This window comes from Dysidea avara, chromosome 5 (genome assembly GCF_963678975.1).
Source record: "Dysidea avara chromosome 5, odDysAvar1.4, whole genome shotgun sequence".
NCBI classification, from domain to species: domain Eukaryota; kingdom Metazoa; phylum Porifera; class Demospongiae; order Dictyoceratida; family Dysideidae; genus Dysidea; species Dysidea avara.
In genome coordinates, this window is record NC_089276.1 from 23,184,764 (window position 1) to 23,207,570 (window position 22,807).

General features: G+C 36.9%; 1 protein-coding gene across 2 annotated transcripts in view; it reads right to left on the reverse strand.

The window, feature by feature from the left end:
* The window catches only part of LOC136256448 (uncharacterized), a 57,395-nt gene that overhangs the window by 29,648 nt on the left and 4,940 nt on the right, over window positions 1-22,807 (reverse strand). For both annotated transcript variants that reach the window (XM_066049406.1, XM_066049407.1), the window contains exons 2-6: window positions 21,905-22,654; window positions 21,743-21,851; window positions 17,724-17,872; window positions 3,140-3,272; window positions 2,941-3,089 (exon numbers count right to left, since the gene is read on the reverse strand). In XM_066049406.1, the coding sequence (XP_065905478.1) occupies window positions 2,941-3,089; window positions 3,140-3,272; window positions 17,724-17,872; window positions 21,743-21,851; window positions 21,905-22,654 (1,290 nt within the window). The remainder of the gene's footprint in view (window positions 1-2,940; window positions 3,090-3,139; window positions 3,273-17,723; window positions 17,873-21,742; window positions 21,852-21,904; window positions 22,655-22,807) is intronic.

The window sequence follows — 22,807 nt, forward strand, 5'->3', positions numbered from 1 at the left end:
ATCTTATTCACGTGGTTATGGAGTGTTTGAAAATCTTTGTTTTGTTTCTGTAGCCCCAACAGTATGCACGTCGCATGTTTTTGTTTACAATGCAGTAAATTTAAACAAGATCATCATAATTTCTTCAATTAAATTGCATTCATACCCATATAAGTAAATAACTAAAGAGCTAAAACTATACCTTGGTTGATCTGCTAATCCATGGTGAACATTTTAAGCTAAATTCTAACAGTGTAGACTAATGTGAATGGAAGTTATGGCTGCGAATATATTAAGCACCTGTAGTTTATTTTTAGTCTAGTTGGCATACAAATCGATTTTCTTGCTCTTCCTACTGTCTAGCACTATAATTCTACTCACCACGAAAAACTGAAACTTGGATGATTCATTCCTTGTACACTGTATGAGAGAAATAAAAAAAAAATCGGAACTCGTGCAAACAAGTTCGGTTTTGCTGAAACAGTCACTTATGGCTAGTACCACTTTCAGTGCTCAAGAATGCATTAACCAGAAACAGAGGTAGCAGATCAAAACTATAGCCCTCCTAGGTATATTTTTCATACAGTATACTACCTTCATTTCTTGTTAACGCATTCCAGGAATTCTGAGAAATCACCAGTTACTTCTTTGATGAAACTATGCTATTTCCTTTGCTTTATAAAGTGACACTTCACAGGATTGATTGTGGGTTTTAGTTTTATAAAGATGAACCAGAGTTAACCTGTGGACTTGGAAAAAGTGTTTATTAAATGAAGGCCACAGGTTAGTTTATTGTTTTGATTAATAAAACACACCTGGCACAATGTCATGTATAGCGCTGGGCATTACGCTTTGGCCATTATGTAAGAGTTAAAGCACTGTGATGAGTACTATACATATGCATTAAAATTAATATACAGTAGCATGAAAGAGTGGGCAAGAGACAAATATAGTACAAGGCAATATTTCATCTCAAGCCCACTCTTTGAGTGTTATTTGACAGATAGCACAAGCCTAGGCAGTGTTAATATAACTATGATAGAGAAAAATCAACTTGAAGTATTCACAAGATGAATGAAACAACTAGAAACCAGTGGCGTAGCCAGGAAAATTTTTTTACTGAGGCAAAGTCTATGCATTGACCTAATTGAGAGGGTCTGCTTCTGACTCAACTGTTCACAAAATTACTTTCAAGTGTGGGTGGTACAGCATTTGCAGGTTGATTATCTGGTTGGATGGAAGAAAGGTTCTGAGCATTTTTCTACATGCCATAAATAATGCTTCAGCTTAGTTAATGCTACAGTATAGCTCCCATGCTTCAATTATTAGACTATAGTTTAATTGCATTCAACACAACTTACCCCGGAGATATTTTGAGTGTTTAGGTCATCCATGGACTGCAATGGAGGTCATAGTCATGCACACTATACTTTTTATTGATTTGATGTGATGTTTAAGTCAGACTTTCATGTGATGCTCAACTGCATGTGTTAAGCATGTCAAGCTAGGAAGTCTGGAGGCATGCTCCCTCAAGGAAAATTTTGAAAACATGTGCTTTGAAATGGCATTTGGAGGCTATATTTTTGACTGTAGCTGCTAATGCATATGATATGCATGAACAATTAGCTCAATGCAATACCATGCAGTTGACTCATTGGAACTTTTGAAAAGTAATGCAAATTAACATAAATGTAAATGCCAAGCAGTGTAATGAGAACAGTAGCCATAATCTGTACTGAATGCTCTATTAGAGTATATTACGATGACTGCTCTATTAGAGTATCTTGATGTTATTACAACTGAATTTAACTGAGTAGCTGAAAGTGGTCCAGCACCGTCCATGGGCTTCCAGCCCTGCATAGTGCTACAGCCATACAGCCATAGGTTCTATTATGTGTGGTACAGTAATGATGTCTAGTAACATTTGAGCAGAAAATCCGGGGTGCCAAACCTCAGGCCTGCTCAGTCTGTTGTTGAGCATTTTTACTGAGGCAGCTGCCTCGGTTACCTCAATGGTAGCTACACCACTGGAAACTCATGGGTAGTCTTGAAATTGATTATCCTTGGTAGAATAGGTATTTGCATTCATGTTGCACTCTTGTTCTGGACTTGGATGAGTCTAGTCCATTTTCACAATTGTAAAAGTTTTCGATTGTGGTACTTAAAAACTGTATTCCTAGGACTCGTACATTTCTGGCATAAATCTCAAATGATTAGCCAAATATTCGGATTAATATCTGTTTGCTTTGTACCCAAATAATAAAATTAACACATGATTATTCGCACGTGATCATTTATATAGTTACAGGTGATTAGCTGTCAGTAATTAACGAAGCAGAAGACGATGGTAATGAAAGTAACAAAAAGGAAAGGACTATAGTGATAAAGTGAAGAGTAGTAATAGAATTAGGCAGCCACTAATTAGCGAAGACGTACTAATTCCACGGCAAATTGCAAGACTTTGTACAGGTTTGTGGCTTACTTCAGGTACTTCTACTTTGTCACAATCACTTTCTATCACAGTATCGCTGTTATAATCCTTTCAGAAAGGGCATTATGGCATCTCTTTCTTAGAAAAGTTATTCATATGAAGACACAAAGCTGTTTGTGGTTATTTGTAGGCTTCTTGGTAGTGGTCGCTAAATTGCAATGAAGCTTTACACCAATTATTCGACTAATTTCATTAGAGCTGAGCGAATATTCGAATACAGTAAACCGCTATTCGTTTGAGCCCTAATTATAACATAGCAAGAACATTCACTGCTACTAACCACAAGCAACCATCACTAAAGTTTTCTGTTGTTGTGTTCTATATAACTGCCCAATATAGAATAGTTGTATTCTATTATAAAACAGTTTGTTGCATTGATCCTTCCACACAAAGGTTTATATATATTTTATGTACATACTAGTAACATACATACAGTGTAGTATACACATGCAAACACTTATACTGCTTACTCATAGCTTATGAATGGCCAACGAAAAATATTTCTCATGTTAGATTGAAAATATGGATGAGAATTTGAGTACCATGAACAGTAGTCCAAGTGATCTGCATAAATATCTGATCCCACAATAGCATCATTACCTGTAAATGTCATGGATACCTGTAAAACAACAAGTTAGAAGAGTACAGTGACACTCATCTTTATTGAACCTTGTGAGGATCAAGTTGAGCTAATGGTACAAGTGAATTGTGATACCGAAGAAAACATAATCGATTGTAATGGTTCTTGTGAAACACAGGAACAACTTTTCTAGGACCATCTGCTGAAATTGCTGCACCTATGCTATGAAACATTCAAAAGCAAATACTAAATTAATGCACAGTTGAGAACATGCAAAATCACGTATATTATAATACATATAGCATAATATGTGACTGTATCAGCAAAACCTGTCTACAGTCAGTAGTTCACACAAGTATGCATATTGAGAAAAATAAAATTGGTGAAATTATGCATGCATGCTACCAAGAAAAATATGCAAGCTATTATCCAGTCTCAAATCAATAAAACCTATACACCATCTTATTTTCCTACACATGAAGAGTTTTAAAATCTTTGTTTAGTTTCTGTAGCCCCAATGGAGTGCATGACACATGTGTTTGCTTGCGATGTTGTAGAATTATAAAATTGTCATCATTTCTTCAATAAAACCAGCTTCACATGTGTATGCACAAGTAACTACATGGCTAATACCATACCTTTGTTGATTAGCCAATTCATGGTGAACATTATATAGTTATACAACGGCCACGAGTGCTCTGCCTGATATAAACGCACGAGCCTGAGGGCCGTCAGGCCCGAAGGCAAGTACGTTTATACAGGCAGAGCACGAGTGCACGTTGTATAACTGTTATGTACCACTCACCTAATAGGTGGGGAGAGTCTCACAAGACAGCTGTAACACTTATAAAGGCCAGGTTTCTAACATCGATTGTGGGTAACCAAGCCGGACGTTGCGATGACGTTCCCCCTGCAGTACTGCAGCCACCTGAGATATTGAAAGCTAGTATGCTATGGGTTATATCACTAACCTGCATTCGCTGTTTGACTCTCATTATGTAGTGCTCAACATGCCAGCGTGATCACTCAATCGCCATATAGACTAAGCGCCAGACTAATCACCATAGTGATTCCCTCGAGCGAAAAAAAGTAGCTAAATATACGTTTTAAGTAAACAAAACCCAACTACTAAACGATACTAGTCTAATTCTTACTATTCACACTGGCTAAACTCGAATCTGGTGGCATGACAAAACTGGTTACCACAATCGAACGTAAAGGTTAGTATTATTTAGAATATATTTGTTTTATTGAGTCATTGTCGAAGTGGACTACAGTTTAATCTGGGCTAAGATGGCACCAGACTAGTAAGGTGTATAAGTACATTTATATATGTGACCGGGCCTGCAAAAACAGGGCATGTGGGCACAAACTACACCCCATCACTCTACAGGTCATATCTCAGTATTAGAAAAGTATATTTTCATTCTGTAACTTGCAGCATAATGCCAATTAAATGCTTACTAAGAGCTAAAAATTGCAATGCCATAGCATAATGGTACAAAAAGTTATTAGTGATGAAGGTTTGAAAAAGTAGGCAAAAATCATGTGCCCACATGCCCTATTTTCGCAGGCCCGGTCACATATATGTAGACTAGAGTTGTGGCCACCAGTGTTGGCTTTTTCGATCGCCATTGGCTGCTTGTAAACATTATACGTATTGGTGACGTTATGGCCCACAATCGACCTTTACATGTCAGGCTATAAAAGAATTCGAGTGATCTGTGAAGTGTCCTTCCACCTATTAGGTGAGGTGTCGTAGTGGTCTTCGCCACCGGCACTTGTGCTATGCTGCATAAAACCGCAGCCAGTGCAATATCTGTATATTGCACTGCGGTCGGTGCATTATAACTTATAATGCACTCGTTGTGGTCTACAAAACCGCAACCAGTGCGTTATAAGTTATAATGCACTCGCTGCGGTCTGCAGCAGTGCAATATACAAATTATGGCACTGGCGGTGCCTTTGAACTGCCCACGCAGAGTGGTACATTTTAAGTTAAATCTCAATGCTATAGACCAATGCAAATGGAAGTTATGGCTGCATATGTAAGGCCACAAAAAAATAATTATATGTTTCTGGTTCCCTTCCTGGCCATTTTTTCACAATCACCATACAATATTTTATACCTGTTGAAAGGTTTTCATGTCTTGTAAACACTCTTTTCCTATAAATATGCACTAATGCTATACATTTACTTAGTTTTTCCCTGTAATTCCATGTACTGCTAAGTTAAGTATAGAGTACCACATCAAACAAGTTGCAAAAAAACCAAGCCTAGTCACCTGTTCAATTTTGGAAATTGGTAGGACAAACATATAATTAACTTTGTATGGCCTAAGCACCATAATTTATTTTCAGTGTACAAATCAATTTCCTTCCTCGTCTTACTGTCTTGCACTATAATTCCAAAACTACTCACCACAATAAACTGAAACTTTGATAATCCATTCACCGAACACTGTAGATAATATTGAGAACATAAAAAGAAATTTTGGAGGATGTGCGAACTAGGCGGGGCTTTGCTGAGATAGTCACCTACAGCATATGTGACTTTCCAGTTAACATAAGCTATCTAAACACAAATGTGTGATTATTACTTGCTTGTACATGTAAATATCTAAATTTAATTATCAAGATAATGTGCAGCCAATGACTTTCCTGTAAACACATAGTTCAATTGTGAACATATGGCACAAGCATTACATACATAAATTGTACCAGGAGCTTATGAGCCACCAAAAACGGTGAAGGAGCATGAAATTTACACTGCCTGCCAGGGCGAATTTTTTTTTTGGACCCACTTTGACTTAGAAATTTTTCCACATTTTGTGAACTTACCGTTTTTGTTTGTTTTACGGAAAGTCAAATTGGTTTGACCAGATCTCGGACCAGATTGAATCTCGGGTTGAATATGGCACGGAGTGGCACATCAAAATCTATTCCTCAAGCGATGTTTTGAACTCTACAGACAACTACGTAGGTGAACATTTCCCTCCTCAACAAGACATGTTTTCACACCGGCAACACACGACTGTGACAAGATCGATTAAGGAATGAAGGCTACTACTCATAAGGAAGTGAGCACTGTGAAGCTGATGTACATGGTGTGACAGTTAAAAATGCAATTATTTGCTTGGAGACTGCACGATTGAGTGTCTCAGTTTAGTGGATGTCAGTCATTGTATCCAGCTACTCAGTAGTTAGTATTCTGGATTCAGGAGTGTCCAATTAGAGCAGTTTGTGCTCTAATCGGACACCTCTACATAGCTGTACTACAGTGAAACTGCTCTAAATCAGACCACTCAGAATACTTCTATAGTTTGACACTATTTGTTGCATCAACCATGTAATAGAGGACTTGCATGCATGAAGCAAAGGTTGCTAGGCGGACATGTTTTGGGACAACTTTCTGTGGCGCATATTGGGTTAGAATGAAGGTAACGAGATTTATTCACTAAGCGCTGGTTATAGTGGCACTGGGAAGTGGGGCTGGTTTCGAAATAGAATATCTTATCATTCGCTTTGTGAAATAGGTGGCTAATTAAATTTCGATACATTACTCACCAATTCTAACTTCTTCGCCTTTTTTAATGAACTGTGTGGTATTTACAACACAACTCAACACTGATTCACTTCATTACAGCCTGTACCAAATCCTGAGAAAGCACTTTACAGCCACAACACTGTCCCGAAACATGGCACAGTTGCTTAGCAGTTACAATGATTTACGTCACGCTGCAAGTCTTCTATAGTTACTATCTTGATGAATGTTACATTATAAAGGTTTACTGTACCTATGATGGCTAGTGTAAAGTGTACAGCATGGTACGATACCAGAGCAGCAATTGGCCAAAATCAGACCTTTCAATCTATGCAGTTGAAGCCTTTTAAACCTTAAAGCTTACTATACCAGATCTTGTAAAAGTCCTTCCAAGAATGTAGCCCTGCTAAACCTCACACCTGTCCTACACATATACAAATCCTTTAAATGTACATGCATGTATGAAGTGGGATCAGTAGTTGAAATATCTGATTTAAAAAGTGATACTTTTAATTAATTAGTAGTGAATACTCAGATATAGTAGTAGCTTCTTAAGTACTTTGGTATTTGGATAGTTAAATTAGTACTCAAGATACACATACATTTTGCCATAAGAATGATGCCATGAATGCTGTGGAATCTGATTTGTGAAATTCAATGCATTCCACTTGCCAGAAACATTTACATGGGTATACTTCAACAAAGTGTGTGGCGTGTTTGTCAATGTGTATTGTTACAAGTACTACCTGCAGTGTAAAACATATCACATAGGTGTTCAGTCCTAGTTTGTTTAAATATAGACAGCTTCTAGTCAAGGATTTATATATGGCAAGACTGAGCCAGGAATATGAATATGCAAGAGTATATGCAAGGATCTGTCACACTACAACCTATTACAGCAGCAGAGAGGTAGCTGGTCTCACTGGTATAGATGGGAAGTTTAATCACATGACTGAATGGTTTGGTGGTTACTACTTTAAATGATGCATGTGCAGATATTTTGAAAATTTAATTTTACTTCCAGAATTACAGAGTCCTGAAATCCGTGTAGTATACAACGTGGCCACTTTTGGAATGGTGTCAATAATTACTTATTTATGAGGTCATAAAGTATACCTTAGCTATGTTTTGGGACCTACTTAACATGGTCACTATAATGAGGTGGCTTTATTAATGAGGTCATGAAGTACAGGACCTACTTGAAATAGTCACTATAATGAGGTGGTCCTATTAATGAGGTTATGAAGTACACCTTAGCTATATGTTTGGGGCCAGCTTGACATGGTCACTGTAATGAGGTGGTCTTATTGATGTGATCATGAAGTACACCTTAGCTATGTTTTGGGTCCAGCTTGACATGGTCACTGTAATGAGGTGGTCTTATTGATGTGATCATGAAGTACACCTTAGCTATGTTTGGGGCCAGCGTGACATGGTCACTGTAATGAGGTGGTCTTATTGATGAGATCATGAAGTACACCTTAGCTATGTTTGGGACCTGCTTGACATGGTCACTGTAATGAGGTGGTCTTATTGATGAGATCATGTAGTACACCTTAGCTATGTTGGGGGCCAGCGTGACATGGTCACTGTAATGAGGTGGTCTTATTGATGAGATCATGAAGTACACCTTAGCTATATTTAGGACCTACTTGACATGGTCACTATAATGAGGTGGTCTTATTGATAGGATCATGAGGGTCATCTTAGCTGAGTTTGTGACCGACATTACTCACTCGACTATATTGAAGGAAGCCACTTGATGTTTTCGCTGTATTTGCATACTTGTCATGTCTACATAGAGGGGCAAGTCATGCAATGCTTATATGCACATCTGTGTATGCATAAAAAGAAAAGTGAAGTGTGCGTTAAAGAATTTTGCACACCCTACATTATATAATGGAATTAGACAAATCACTGCATCAACTAAGAATGGCCATGCATCACCACCCATAAAATCAAGAAACCTCTTGGTCTGTTAATCCTTACCATATCTGAGTTTTCCCATGTTGCGCCAAATTAAGCCACAGGCTCAACTGGTTGTGTCCTTCCTTTTAAGTTTCAGCCTTGGCCAACTTCTTGAAGGGACTATTGTCAATCAATGGAGGTTTGAGGCAATAAAAGGTTGGTGTGTACATACTTGACTATAGTAATGGTGTTTACAACTACTGCTATACTGCTATAGTGCATATTATAAAACGCTACACAAAACTTATTAATGTATGCATTTAATAGATACATAGTTAATGAATGTATGTATTAATCACTGACATGTTTAATGGAGAATTTTGTCTAGCAATATTCATGCACTGATTAATATCTGCAAGAATCCCATATGTTCATACAAAATGCATAAGATTTTTAGATATCACGCATTGAATAAAAGTGTTCAAACATTGTAACTTCACAGGATAAAGCTATAACCACATATTGATTTTCTTACTTTTTGAATTGTCCAGGCAGCAAGAATTTGCCTGCAGATTTTCTCACATTTGGTAGCCTTGCATGAAAGTAGCTTTGGAAGCATATATTGCTAGAATGAAGTCCAGATTCCAGAAACTAGTGTACTTGACCAGGACTAGCTAGCTACCATATTGTGAGGTACAGAATCACTGGTTCACTAACTGGTCTGACTTCGTCAGAGTATTACGTAGGCAAGAAATATATACTGTATTTTTAATCTACACAAAATATGGGTTGGTCAGGCCTGTTGGTGAGGCTTAAGGTAAAACTTGGGCACATATACAGCAATTCAGTAGTAGTCCCAATGCATGTTGGTGAAATTGCCAGTACAATAATTCAAAATGCAATGATAGGACTTTTTGTCATTATTATTATGTTGAACTATCAATATTAACTATTATTCTCAAACCAATTTGATAATTGATATGATAAACTGGAAGAAATGTTTTCTTCAACAATAATTATTTGAGAACTTTCGTCTATAACCGCCACAAGCTTTACTTTTGATAATATACAATTTTTTTTATCAGAGGAATGAGCAGCAAGCGGACAAATCCATTTCCACATTGCTAATGTTACTATATGCAACTCTTCTTGTCAACGCCAATAACGGGTCAATGAAAGCAGTGTTGAATCCACCATTGTGCCCTTTTTAAACAAAATAGGAAGGTGACCACCATACCAAATTATTATTATGTTTCATGAAGTTTTTATCCCTCTAGTAGTGGCCTGGCAGTTTGACAAAAATTTCAGTCTGATTTATCAGAGTAAAATGGCTGCTCTATTGGAGTATCTTGTACGGCTATTTTGATAAGCACTTTCCCTCCCCATTGCTATTACACATTGCAATAGGCTTGTTGTAATAGACTTCTATTTTAAAGACTTCCAATTATGCAGGTTGGCAGGCAGTCATTATTAGTTTTGATTATATCACAGTTTCTCACATAGCTATAGCAAAAGTGAGAGTACTTCTGTTCCCATTAACCCAGTTGATGCAAATACTAGCGGAGTAAGTGATGCTAATTATCAGGACCGCCGACAGGGGGAAAACTGGGGCAATTTTCCCTGGACCCCAGGTCCCAAAGCTATACATTAACTGTAGTTATAGGGCCCACATTCTTGATTAGCCACATGCAGGCCCCCTAAATTTTCTTGGATTCTCTTGGCTGCCCTACTAATTATAAATTCACTTCACTGGCATGATTAGACATTATTTCAATCAAACAAACCAACTACTTGGGTCACAAACTTAACCCATGACATCCACGTGCAAGCCAGATAGCTACTTGTGTGGTCTCAGAGCATGCAACTAACCAACAATTGCAGTTTAAACTGTCACACCACATAAACTAAGTTAAATTTCACAAGCCACTATTTGTGACACGTTCTTACGAGTAGCCTTCATTTCTTCACTCCCAGCTAGTCTGGCCTCATGCAGTCGTCCCATGGCCACGTGTTGCGAGAAGAAGTGCCTTGCTGAGGAAGGAAATGTTCAACCACGTAGCTGTCTATAGAGTTCACAATATTGTGAGGAGTACACTGGCTATGTCATGCCACAAGGGGGTGTCACTCAGGCTCTTGCTGTAGATAGATCTGCGACCGCGGTCAAACTCTAAGTCAACGGTCAAGGCCACTAAATAGCTCTTACAGTGGGTCAAGACGATACGGAAGGTTTGAAACCCACAATCGAAAACTATACGTAGCTATTATCAAGTTTACGGGATTATACGTAACTCACAAGAAGTAAGAATCTCTAAGATGTTTTAAAGCTCCAACAGGCATTTCGCCATAATTATAATGGTTTTTCTCTCCCAGCTGCTGGTAGCACGCACTAAGAAAATATTATACTAGGTTACAAGCGCAGGTGCCTATAGGAAAATAGAGAAATAAGTGTAGGTCAAAAGTTCGACAAGAAACGCTCAAGTCACAGGTTAAAGACGATAAGCGCTGCAAGTCAAGGGTCAAGGTGAAATTTTCTCCGGTCAAGACTTTGACCGCGGTCGCAGATCTACCTACAGTATGAGCCGACATGACACCCCCTTGTGCCATTCAACCGAGGAATGTGACTCCGTAAAACAAATGAAAATGGTAAGTTCGAAAATTTTTCTAAGTAAAAGTGGGCCCCAAAAAAAATTCACCCTGCCAGGTGCTATCACAATCCAAATAAATTGCCAATTAGTTTCCATATAAGGAAAGTAAAATCTTGTTATTTAAAGCCGTATACAAAATTGCAAGTGACCAGTGACACATGGCAATGATAAAGTTGGCTGAGTTTTCCTTGAGGTCTTTTTGTTCTTCAATGATGGAAAACTCGTCTCTACTTCGTGTGGCTGGAGTGTCATTTGTGTGTGTTGTAAAACAAACACAGTGATGTAATTTGGATTTTCATGGAACTCAGTTCCATGCTTCTTCACCACCTTTGGTGGCTCATAAGCTCCTGATGTTACATATCACTTTGTTTTAAATAGTATACATGTAAGCAACATTTTAGGTAAGAAATTTAATATAACACACCAGAGCAGGGATTGGAAAGGTTGTATTGCAGAAATTGGAAAGGAAAGACTGGTTACAGGGATTGGAAAGGTTCCAAAAAGGTGATAAACTAGCTTCACAACATAGCACTAGATGAATACAATCAAGCCCAAAACATGCCTTAAAACAACTCAAAATACTTCCACTAAATTTCTTTATGATACAGTACAGTAAAGTAGGGATTATGCAGATTATTTGGGCTTTCTTGCTAAAAAATATCACCTAAAAAACCAGTCTATTTTTTCCTTCATAACAGCTTGGCAGTATTGTTTAGGCATAACCATGTTCATAAATATCTTCAGAACAACCCCAAACCCTTCCAACATGTTTCTATTAAATTAAAAGAAATTAATTTAACTGAATTTTCTGCTAACAGACTCAGCCAAGCTACCACAACTATGGATAAGGTTACGGGCTTAAATTCATCACTGTTCAACGTTGCTTCGGCCCAAGAAATACTGTACCTTTTCACCAACCACAGCAGCTACAATGCACACATCATGTAATTACCATCGTCCTCCTTTGTATCCCATTCCTTTCTCCACTAGCAACCATGTATACAGTGGAATCTCTAAATAACGGACACTTTGGGACCAAAAAGTTTTGGTTGTAATATAGAGGTTTTCCTCTTTTAGAGGTGAAATGTATGGAATTGGAACTGTTGGGACCAAACTCCTTTGTCCTTAGTACAGAGGTTTCCTTAATTCAGAGAGTCCTTTAAGAGAGGTTCCACTGTAGTACGTTCATGTTGAGCTGAATCCTGAAAAACAGCTAAAAAATAAAAGTGGATTTTTTCTCAACACAGTTAACATTTCAGCCAACCAGATGATTATTGGTAACAGCAAAGGTGTCAACAACAGACACATACGTCTGGTTTGGCTGCATTACAAGTTTGGGAAACGGCTGTAATGGACACTGTACTTATATGGCTTCCCCATAGGAAATGTATTGCGAAAAGTTTGGTTGGCCATAAATATTATGTCAAACATTTGAACAAGATTTTGAAATATTTTTAGTGGGTCAAGCAGTACTACAAATGAGCCAAATTTCAAGATCGTGTGCAATTGCATCCATGAGTTATTAAATGTTTTTGAGGATTCAGCTCAACGTGAACATCCTATAAGTGTTGTAACTCGCAGCATGACTTCAGTCCTATATGTTCCATGGCATGACTGGATGAATTACAGACACGCTTCCTGTACTGTTTCTTTGTTTGTAACACTGTACAATGTGTGGAACATAGCTTGAACTGAAGTGAAATAGTCACTTTGAACATGGCCAAAAGAAAAGCAGAATGGTGGTACATTTAGACATGCATTCAGTTGTACATTGATGTGTCTAACGCCATTCTTTCAATTGACGTGATATATGATGGTAATGAATTATGTTACAGCAAAAAAGTAAACAAACAAGTGTAATGAAAATTTTTTAAGTTTATACGTATTTAATCAAGAATCACAAATAACTAGTGGAAATTGTTAATTTAAAAAATGAAGCAGGGTTCCAGTGATAAAAAGTCAAGAAACAAGATACAGTATGATGGCACTGAACATTATGAAAATCCCTAAATTGGCATGTTTTCACCAATTTTTCAATGCCAAAGTACTTATCATGCCAAGTTTGCATAGTGGATGTTTGTAGTACAAACTACACATTCATGTATAATCATGAAATTTTGAACACTAAATGATAAGAGTAGTTTAATCATAATTGCTCGTGTATTTGTACTTGTACTTTAATACTATCAAAAATACTTGCATATACCCCTGTATAACCTTGAAAATCATATGTACTTATACTTAGTATATCTCAAAAGTATGTATACTTCACTTAAATTTAAAGAAAAATTAGGAATTTTAAGTTCAATTAGGGATCATAGAAGAAGGGAAACAAGAGAGGTCGCCTACACCTGTAGATATACATACTAGTGACCATTTAATCCCTAATTAAGTCTATACCCAAGACCAAGACTGAATCAGGGATTAAATGTTCGCTAGTATATCTGCAGGTGTAGGTGACCTCCCTTTTTTCTCTACCCTTTTTCTATGATCTCTAATCAAGCTTAAAATTCCTAATTTTTCCTTAAACTTGTTTGCTTACATTTTTTGTAACATTATTATGACTGGTGAACCCATGCATACCACATCAAAAGAAAGTATGGCACCAAAATTAATGTTTTCGTCTGAACACATGCCCCAGCTATTAATATTCCTTCGAAAGTGCAGTGGCCATTGTGCTCCGCTTCCAATTATGTTCACCCCATTTTACTCACGAAAACAGTAGAAGTGCCTCTACAATCAATCCAGTCCAATCCAGTCACCACGAAAATACAACAGTTCACATGCCCCAACTATAAAATTACTGCCTTGAAAATGTAACGGTCATTACACTTCACTTTTTAGCTATGTTCAGCCCAAAACAACATTTTACAAATGAAGAACAGTGCTAGAATCGCCTCTGCAATCAATCCAGTCACCACAGCAAATACGGACAATTTCCATTTATAAACAAGCCATGGATCACGCTACCGCGAATTGGCACCTTGGGCTGTCATAAAAAGAAATGGGACACAAAGGAGGACAAAGGTAAATCTATGATGCGTGCATTGTATGCACTGCAGTGTGCCAAAAGGCACGTCTTGGGACAGGCAGGCAAAACAAGGGTGTTACTATAGGGTACATTTATATTATGATTTGACAAGTTCCATTTCCATTTCCACTTTTGATTTCCAGTTTCCATTTCCACTGTTTCTAAATTGCCCATTCAAGTTGTATGCACTTAACAAAATAGCATCTTATACTTTAGTTACTAGTTACAGACATTTCTGAGATACGGACAGTAGTATGTATATCATACCACCCGGATAAGAGAGGTTCCACTATATAAAGGTAAATACAAGTACCAGATTTACTTATTTATGCCGCATGGGGTACTTTTATTCCAAAAAAGACAATAAAACTCTTTGGATATTGTAACACTGCAGTATTATTCGAGGGTGCGCTACTATTTTAAACCTACTATTCTATTGTACAGTACAATATTACTGTACAGTAGGGACCACAAAGGAGCAGGTGTGGTCCACAAAATAACATCACTCAAAAAACAGCCTCAATTTCCCCTGACAATGATGAGGCAGTATTGCTTAGGTAAAAATAAGCTCAAACAAGCTTTCAGATCGACCCGAAATGCTATCAACAAGTTACTACAAAATTTTAAAAAAAAATTATTTAACAGAATTCTCTACTGACTGACTAAGTAACTGACTGACTGACTGATGCCTTCAGACAAATGTAACTCGATAATGGCTAAGGATACAAGTTTGATTTTTTAACTGTTCGATGTCACTTCAGCCTGAGAAGTGCCTTTTGGCATACCGCAGTACGTACAATGCATTTTTCTTGGACTTACCAGTGTCCCCCTTTGTGTCCCCCTTTGTGTCCCATTCATCTTTGCATTGATTTGGTGGTAGCACATGATGGCTTCACTTCGTAACAGAAATCATTCATGTTTTTCATAGTGACTATTCTGTTAGCAGAGGTGCTTTTTGAATGGTTCTTGATTCATACTGCTGTGTAATGGGTTGAACATACCCAACAATGAAGCAAAGTGGATACTTCACTTTTCATCTGGACAATAATCGATATAACTGGGGCGTGTAGCATCATTTCTTTGGGTATGCAGGGATTGCAGAGGTGCTTTTTGAACAGTTCTTGATTCAAAATGATGTGTAACGGGTTGAACATAGCTGACAATGAAGCGTATTGGATACTTCACTTTTCAGACGATAACTAACATAGCTGGGGTGCGTGGTGCCATGCGGTATGTGTGGGTACACAGTCATAATAATTAGGCTGCTGCTATTGTTCCAGCAGTCACATGAATAAAAATAAAACTTACTAGATGCGTCTCCTAAAGTTAAATGCTCGGTACAACCTACTACATGCGTGCTCTAAAGTTGAATACTCAGGGCAAAGCATACAACTAGTGTGCTTGATAGCAAGAAATCTAGTGGACTGCTGGAACAATAGCAACCACTGAACTTTGTAATAATTATTTACAAAAAAGTCATTCCTTTGAAAACCACAGCACATACTATTCAAGTGGTAGAACACCTGACTAGCATGTAAGAGGCCGTGGGTTTGAATTCACGTGTTGGCAGATTTTTTTCTTTATACTCAGTACTTTTTTGTGTACACCTTTTTAAAACACAACTTTTAGCTCATTGTATCTTGGTATGCAAAGCACACATAGACGTGGGCCTTTTTTTAAAACGCCCATCATCTGGCAACTCGAGTGTTGTAGCAAATCAATACATGCTTTTGTTCGCTCTTTATACGGCGATGAAGGCACTGGTGTAGGAAAGGATCATTGAAAAGCTGAGCTACATTCCTGTCAAAACCACAGATAAACAACTGTGGCAATCTGTGCACCTCCCCTAACCCCAAGTTATTATAACCAACCTGGGTTCAATCCCTGCCTAGGTCATAACTTTCTTTCTCACTTTCAGGACCTTTTTGATGCACCTTTTTGTTCTATCTGTTCTTCATCTACAAACTCTTATGCTCAGTTTTTCAGCACTGATACTTAACTGCCTCACATCATAAGGACTCTTATAGTACTTTTGGGATAGGGCAGGCAAATTGCCAACATATTTGTCCATCTGTGTGTTGGTCCGGTGTGTTGTATAGCTTTTTTCACCAGTATCCAGAATATCTACATCTTTGTTTTAAGCACATAGGACATACAAAACTGTTTGTTCAGATTTACCCCATTACTGCTGTAGTAAATAGGCAGCTTGCATGATTGGACAGATATTACTGTGCATCTGAAAATTGATAATACTGGAACCATGCAGATACCATAATTTACACCAAGGAACTGTGTTTGACCCGGCACAACTGTTTCACTATAATCCTGCTTACATGCTTCCACTCTAAAGTATTGTACATTAGTTTAATGGTCAATTACACTGCAGGTGTTTAAAACTGGGTTTTTGTATGGCAAGAGGTATATGTGTCACTGCAATATCAGAACTGAAAGTGCATACTGGTTCTGAACCTTTGCCTGCCATGCAGTAACTATATAATTGTAAATTGTGTTGGCTTTAAATAATGCCCAAGTTCATTTCTCTTTGCAACAGTTGGTAAGGTAAACATCACAATGTAGAAACTGAAATTGTACCATGTGTATATCACTTGTATGTAATGTAGGTATACTGTATATACAACTGCCTTAGCTCACATGCAGTTTAACTAATTAGCCTTGTATGCTAATTATTTTACTATATGTACTGCATAAGGATCATGTACTTTAAAGCACTATCGACATGCAGCAAATATAGGACACTAATATTTATGCTTGGTTCCCAATATATTAATTATTGTTGCATTAGTTGTCCTACATGTAAAGCAACAAAGGTTTTGTTTGTTCTTTACACCACATTGAAGTCACTGGTAGGGAAGATGCATTGAATAATTGAACTACATTCCTGTCAAAACCACAAACAATAAACTTTAGTGTTTTGCATCATTAATGACGTAAGGAAACCTCATGATCTTTAAAAATGTGACATCACCATGTACTCTACATAGCTACATGAGCAGTGTCGGTGTTTAATGCTTGATCCCTCTTCCTGGCATTAAAATGTTTAATGTGGAGATGGTCCTACACGTAGGGCAGGTACCAATGCTAGTCCCACATAATGGTGGATTTTTCTCATACTGGGAATTGTTTAATTTTCCCACATTCTTTTCATAATTCCCACAATGAGAATTGTGATTTTTCAGTATATGTAAATAAACAACTATCATAGTAATATGTCAATAGTGACAGAAGGAAACAAACCATTCTTCCTTTGATGAGGTGGAAAAATTAAACAAAATGATGTAAGGATAAACTATCGGCATTAGTATTCCAGACAAGAAAATCATCACTTGAGGTATAAATTTGGCCCCCACTGTATATAGCCTAAAAACAAAGATTAAATTTATTTGCAGGAAATGATCTTACTTCAGTTATTGTAATGATTCCTACCACCTCGTAAACTTCCTAATTTATCCTTACAGTTACACTTGTATACAAATGTTACAAACCAAATACAAATAATGTATGCACGCATACACCATCATACTTACTAGGCAGTATTGTATTTGAACTCAATGTGTGTATCATTTGTAAGGATCATCTCACTGTAGAGCAAGTCTAGAGCACCACCAAATGTTTCATTTACCATGTTACCATGAAACTTGACACTTCCATGAAAGAACATTTGCCCTTTATTTGCCTTCAAAACAATATCAAGTTTTACAACAAAATTTATAATGAATTTGTGTACTTTATGTGACTGCCATGTATGTACATGTAATTTACCATCACGTATACATCATTGGGGTGATGAGTTATTATACTGTAAGTGTTTGTTGAAATAATTACAATTATCACAATCATATTTATTTCAACAAAAACTTATAACTCATCATCCCAATAATGAGCCCTGCGGTATTACCAAAAACCTTTATTTGGTATGTTTCAGATATAATACCTTGGCATATACGAAACAACTCTCCAAACAATGGTTATACAAATGGGTCATTCCATGTCAAGGAATTTAGGGTCACCTCTCAAATTTTGACGAAACTTGGTGTGTTTGCAGTACCTGTGGTACTTATCACTCAGGCAATTTTTTGCTCCATACACCCCGTGGTTTCTGATTTATGACCACAAATATTTTGAATATTTCATGAAAAATTGGTCCATCTCTAGTTACAAAATTGACTGTAACTTCACACTGTGAAAATACTTTTAAACACAACTTTCACTGATGGAAGACTGTTGATCGACCTTACTAGTGATCCCAAAATTATGGGATATCTACTTAAGTATGGTTCAAATATACTTTATTGAAAATTTTAATCCTTTATATTTCAAAAAAGGCTGCTTTAAATTCTTCAAATTTTTTTGGTGAATAATGATTGGGTCATGGTCTATGTTTGATAACTGTTTGTGGTGGGACCACAGTGGGCTCAAGAGGTATAATGAATTATGTTGTGGTGTGCTGTGGAATTTGTAGTCTATTATTGCTGTATGGGGGTGTACACCTCCAATAACTATTCACAACAAGAGTTTGTCTTACAGAGTGAAGGTGTCTAGGTACAGTGCAACCTGCATTAGTTACCACCTGTATTGAAAGACCACCTATGTACTGCAGTTAATTTATACTTGTTTAACCCTTAAACCCGCAGAGAACTTTTCGAAAATGTGTGTTTACACAATATCAGTATGCATGGCAACAATAGGTTTGGTAACTTCATTCTAACAGCCTACAAATACACATAGATTGAAAGTGTGTTCACTGGACTACTTGGAAAAGGTTAAATGAACATAGTAACTACAGTGGCTTACTAATTATGAAGCGATGAACAGTGACGAGTTGCTTCTACGTGTTTCAAAATTCTTGCCAATTGTTTAATTTCAATTGTGGGTTTACTCACATGAGTCATATATGGCCTGATAGAAAATTTCATGACAAATTGATTGGAAGTTGTTGCAAGGTGATAGGAGCAATTACCATCGAGTCATCGAACATTTTGTAAAGGCATGTAATGGGTTTGCATGTTTCCTTACCGAAAAGTTATTTTCATGGCTGGTTTTGGCCTCACCATTTAGCGTTCAGGTAAAACCCTAGGAATCATTTTAATCCTTGTTATGTCACAAGTAGAATGACGTAAATTGCATAGGCATAGGATGGATGTTTCAAACGTTACAGTACTTTGTGCAAGGCATGTGTATTTATTAAGGGTTAATTGGACATTAATGTATAGCACCAAAGCATCAACCCTTTCTAGCAAATCCAAAAATGGTCCTTATTAGACAGGTTGACTTTAAATTACAAATCTGACTATCATGTGTCATAAACAAACATATCATGTGATAAATATATCATGTGAATGTTGTACCATCTCTTCAGAAATATCTTCTTTATCAAGTTGAATCCCACTGTAGGGGACTTAGCCCTATTTAAGTTGTGTATGTGACTGCATAGTTATGTATAACAGAACTCCTCAAAGGGGTACCTGCACACCTTGATAACCAGAATGTCTGTTTATACTCCCACTATAGTGGTGTACATACCTTTGAACCAAGATATTTCTGTGACCTCTGTAATATGAACACTTTACTATGGTCCTAGGAATGGATGGTTTTACCCATATACATGTATTCCTTGCACCTCAATATGTGAAGTTAATTTATAATTACTTTATATTTGTGACTATGAAGATCATTCATGCACATACTCACGCAATAGGTATAAACATGTTGACCACATTTTCATGTGTATTTAACATTTGCCTGTACTGATCTTCAAAGTGTGAATGCAAATACTTTGAGAAACCAGCAATTGCAGTACTATAAATCATACATGAGGTACAAGCAAGTGTTAATAAAAAAAAATTCTTGGTACTAGTAATGCATCTACTGTACTGCATACAGTGTGACTCTTCCTATTCCCTAGACCATTGATAGTGTTCATTTTTAAGAAACCATAGACTTCTTGGGTCCAAATATACGTACTTTTATAAAGTGAGATCATGAATGGCTATCAACAGCCCGGGTATCCTTTTTGAGGAGGTCTGTTGTACTTATGCAACCATGTACGTAACTTGAATTGTGTAGAGTGGGGCTACATATGTAAGTGCAATATGGCAGGATTAGATTTAATAAATAAGGTATTTCTGAAGAGATGGACATGTTTATGGATACATGGTGGTCTCATTTAAAGCCCACCTTCCAATAAGGACCGTTTTTGGATTTGCTAGAAACATTTAATGCTTTGGTATTATACATTGATATCCAATTCAAAAAGTATAAACTAACTGCAGCACATAGGTGGTCTTTCAATACAGGTGGTCACTAATACAGGTTGTACTGTACCTTCACTCTGTAAGACAAACTCTTGTTGTGAGTGGTTATTGGAGGTGTACACTCCCATACAGCAATCATAAACTACAAATTCCACTGCACACCACAACATAATTCATTATATCTCTTGAGCCCATTGTGGTCCCACCACAAAAATTTTATCAAACATAGACCATGACCCAATCATTATTCACAAAAAAAATTTGAACAGCCTTTTTTGAAATATAAAGGATTAAAGTTTTCAATAAAGTATTTTTGAACCATAATTAAGTAAATATCCCATAATTTAGAAATCACTAGAAAGGTCGATCAACAGTCTTCCATCAGTGAAAGTCGTGTTTAAAAATATTTACACAGTGTGAAGTTACAGTCGATTTTGTAATTAGAGATGGACCAATTTTTCATGAAATATTTAAAATATTTGTGGTCATAAATCAGAAACTACGGGGTGTATGGAGCTAAAAATTTGCATGAGTGATAAGCACCACAGGTACTACAAACACACCAAGTTTCGTCAAAATCTGAGAGGTGACCCAAAATTCTTTGTTGATTTGACATGGAATGACCCAAATACAATGGGTAGCAATCAGTGAAATACTTTAATAGAACAGTCATCACATGTATCACTACTAAAAATCCTCTACAATAGTTTAGTGTGAAATTTGCATCTGCAGACTACCCCATGGGTATACACTTAGCCTGCTATGAATTTTTACAAATAAAATGTACATGGTCCTTTGTATAGGCTCATAACTGAAGTACATAAGTAATTATTACTCAGCTCTCGATCAATTTGTATGGTATCGTAATGTTAACTGGTATTCCATACCTATTATCTGTTAGCTGGCTAGCTAGTTAGAACTGGGCATGTATGATACTGTATGATACTGATGAAGGCAACACAATAATATTGTAATTTGCTCTATTTTTCTAACAATACATATATAGTGTGTGCATGTGCGTACGTGTGTGTGCGTGCGTGTGTGTGTGTAATAAATATATATAGGTCGGTTCAGTAACAAAATGTTGCTTATTTCATTATGTACGTAGCACTCAAGACTACTGGCATTTGACAATCTGCAAAATTAAATCATTATCAGCATACCCCTATATCGTGGATCTACTTCCAGTGGAAACCCCCTTTGAAAACTCCCACACATGCCCCTGGTACATATGAAGTTAACATGCACACATACATTATACAGGTATATATACATAATCACATTAAACTTACTGCAACCGTAGTTCCTTTGTTATCAACAAATGTCACACCATCAATTGTAACCGAGTAGTAAGCAAGATTAATGGCTGAACCAGTAACAGCAACATTGCCATCAAATACACTGTACACAACATGTAAGATGAACACACTATAACAACAACAACAAGCACTTACCAATTTCTAAATATAACAGGAATCACATTGCGAGTTTCAAAGAAATTATATGACGTTATATCAACAGCTCCACCTGATAAAGCTGCAGTATTATTAATAAATATACAGTATTCAAACAAAGAAAAGATATTAGGTATTCCATATAAGCTAGAAAAAGTTGTAGCACCTCCAACTCCTGAATTAGCAAGATTATCAGTGAACGTACAATTACGTACAATGTAATGGACAACAAAATCCACAGGTCTATTCAGCAGAATAATAAAAGCTACTGCACCAGCACTGGAGCCACTGTTTCCAATAAAAACAGAATTATGAAACATGAAGGTCTGATTAATCTTGCCACCATTAGTCAGGCAATAAAACACTCCACCAATATTATCAGCAACATTGTTCAGAAAGAAGCTGTTACGTGTGACAAAGTGAAATGGAGTGTCTACATTGACAAGGACTATAACAGCACCACCCCTACCAGTAATTATTTGATTCATTAATACTTCAGTTGATGTTACAGTTAAATTGGAAGGTGGAGATGCAAAATTTCCAGTGAAGTTGCAATCAGTGATCAAGATACTGATATTGTTTAGTTGAACATTTGACACAACAGAATAATGTCCAATAGATAAACCACCAGCAGCTCCTTGGTATGGCCTTCCAGTGAAGTAGCTGTCTGAAGTGTTGTTGAGAAATTTACAATTTTTCACTGTCACATCTTGTGAATTATAAATACTGACAGCACCGTGTTCATGATGTCTGGAATATAAAGGAGGAAAGAACACATATATGTAAATAATATACTGTACTTTTAAATAAAAGATTACACTCCATGCATCCCTCTAGAAACTTTATAGCTGTTATACGTGATCAAAAGCATTCAAGTTGGATTTTGCAATGAAAATTTCCTAC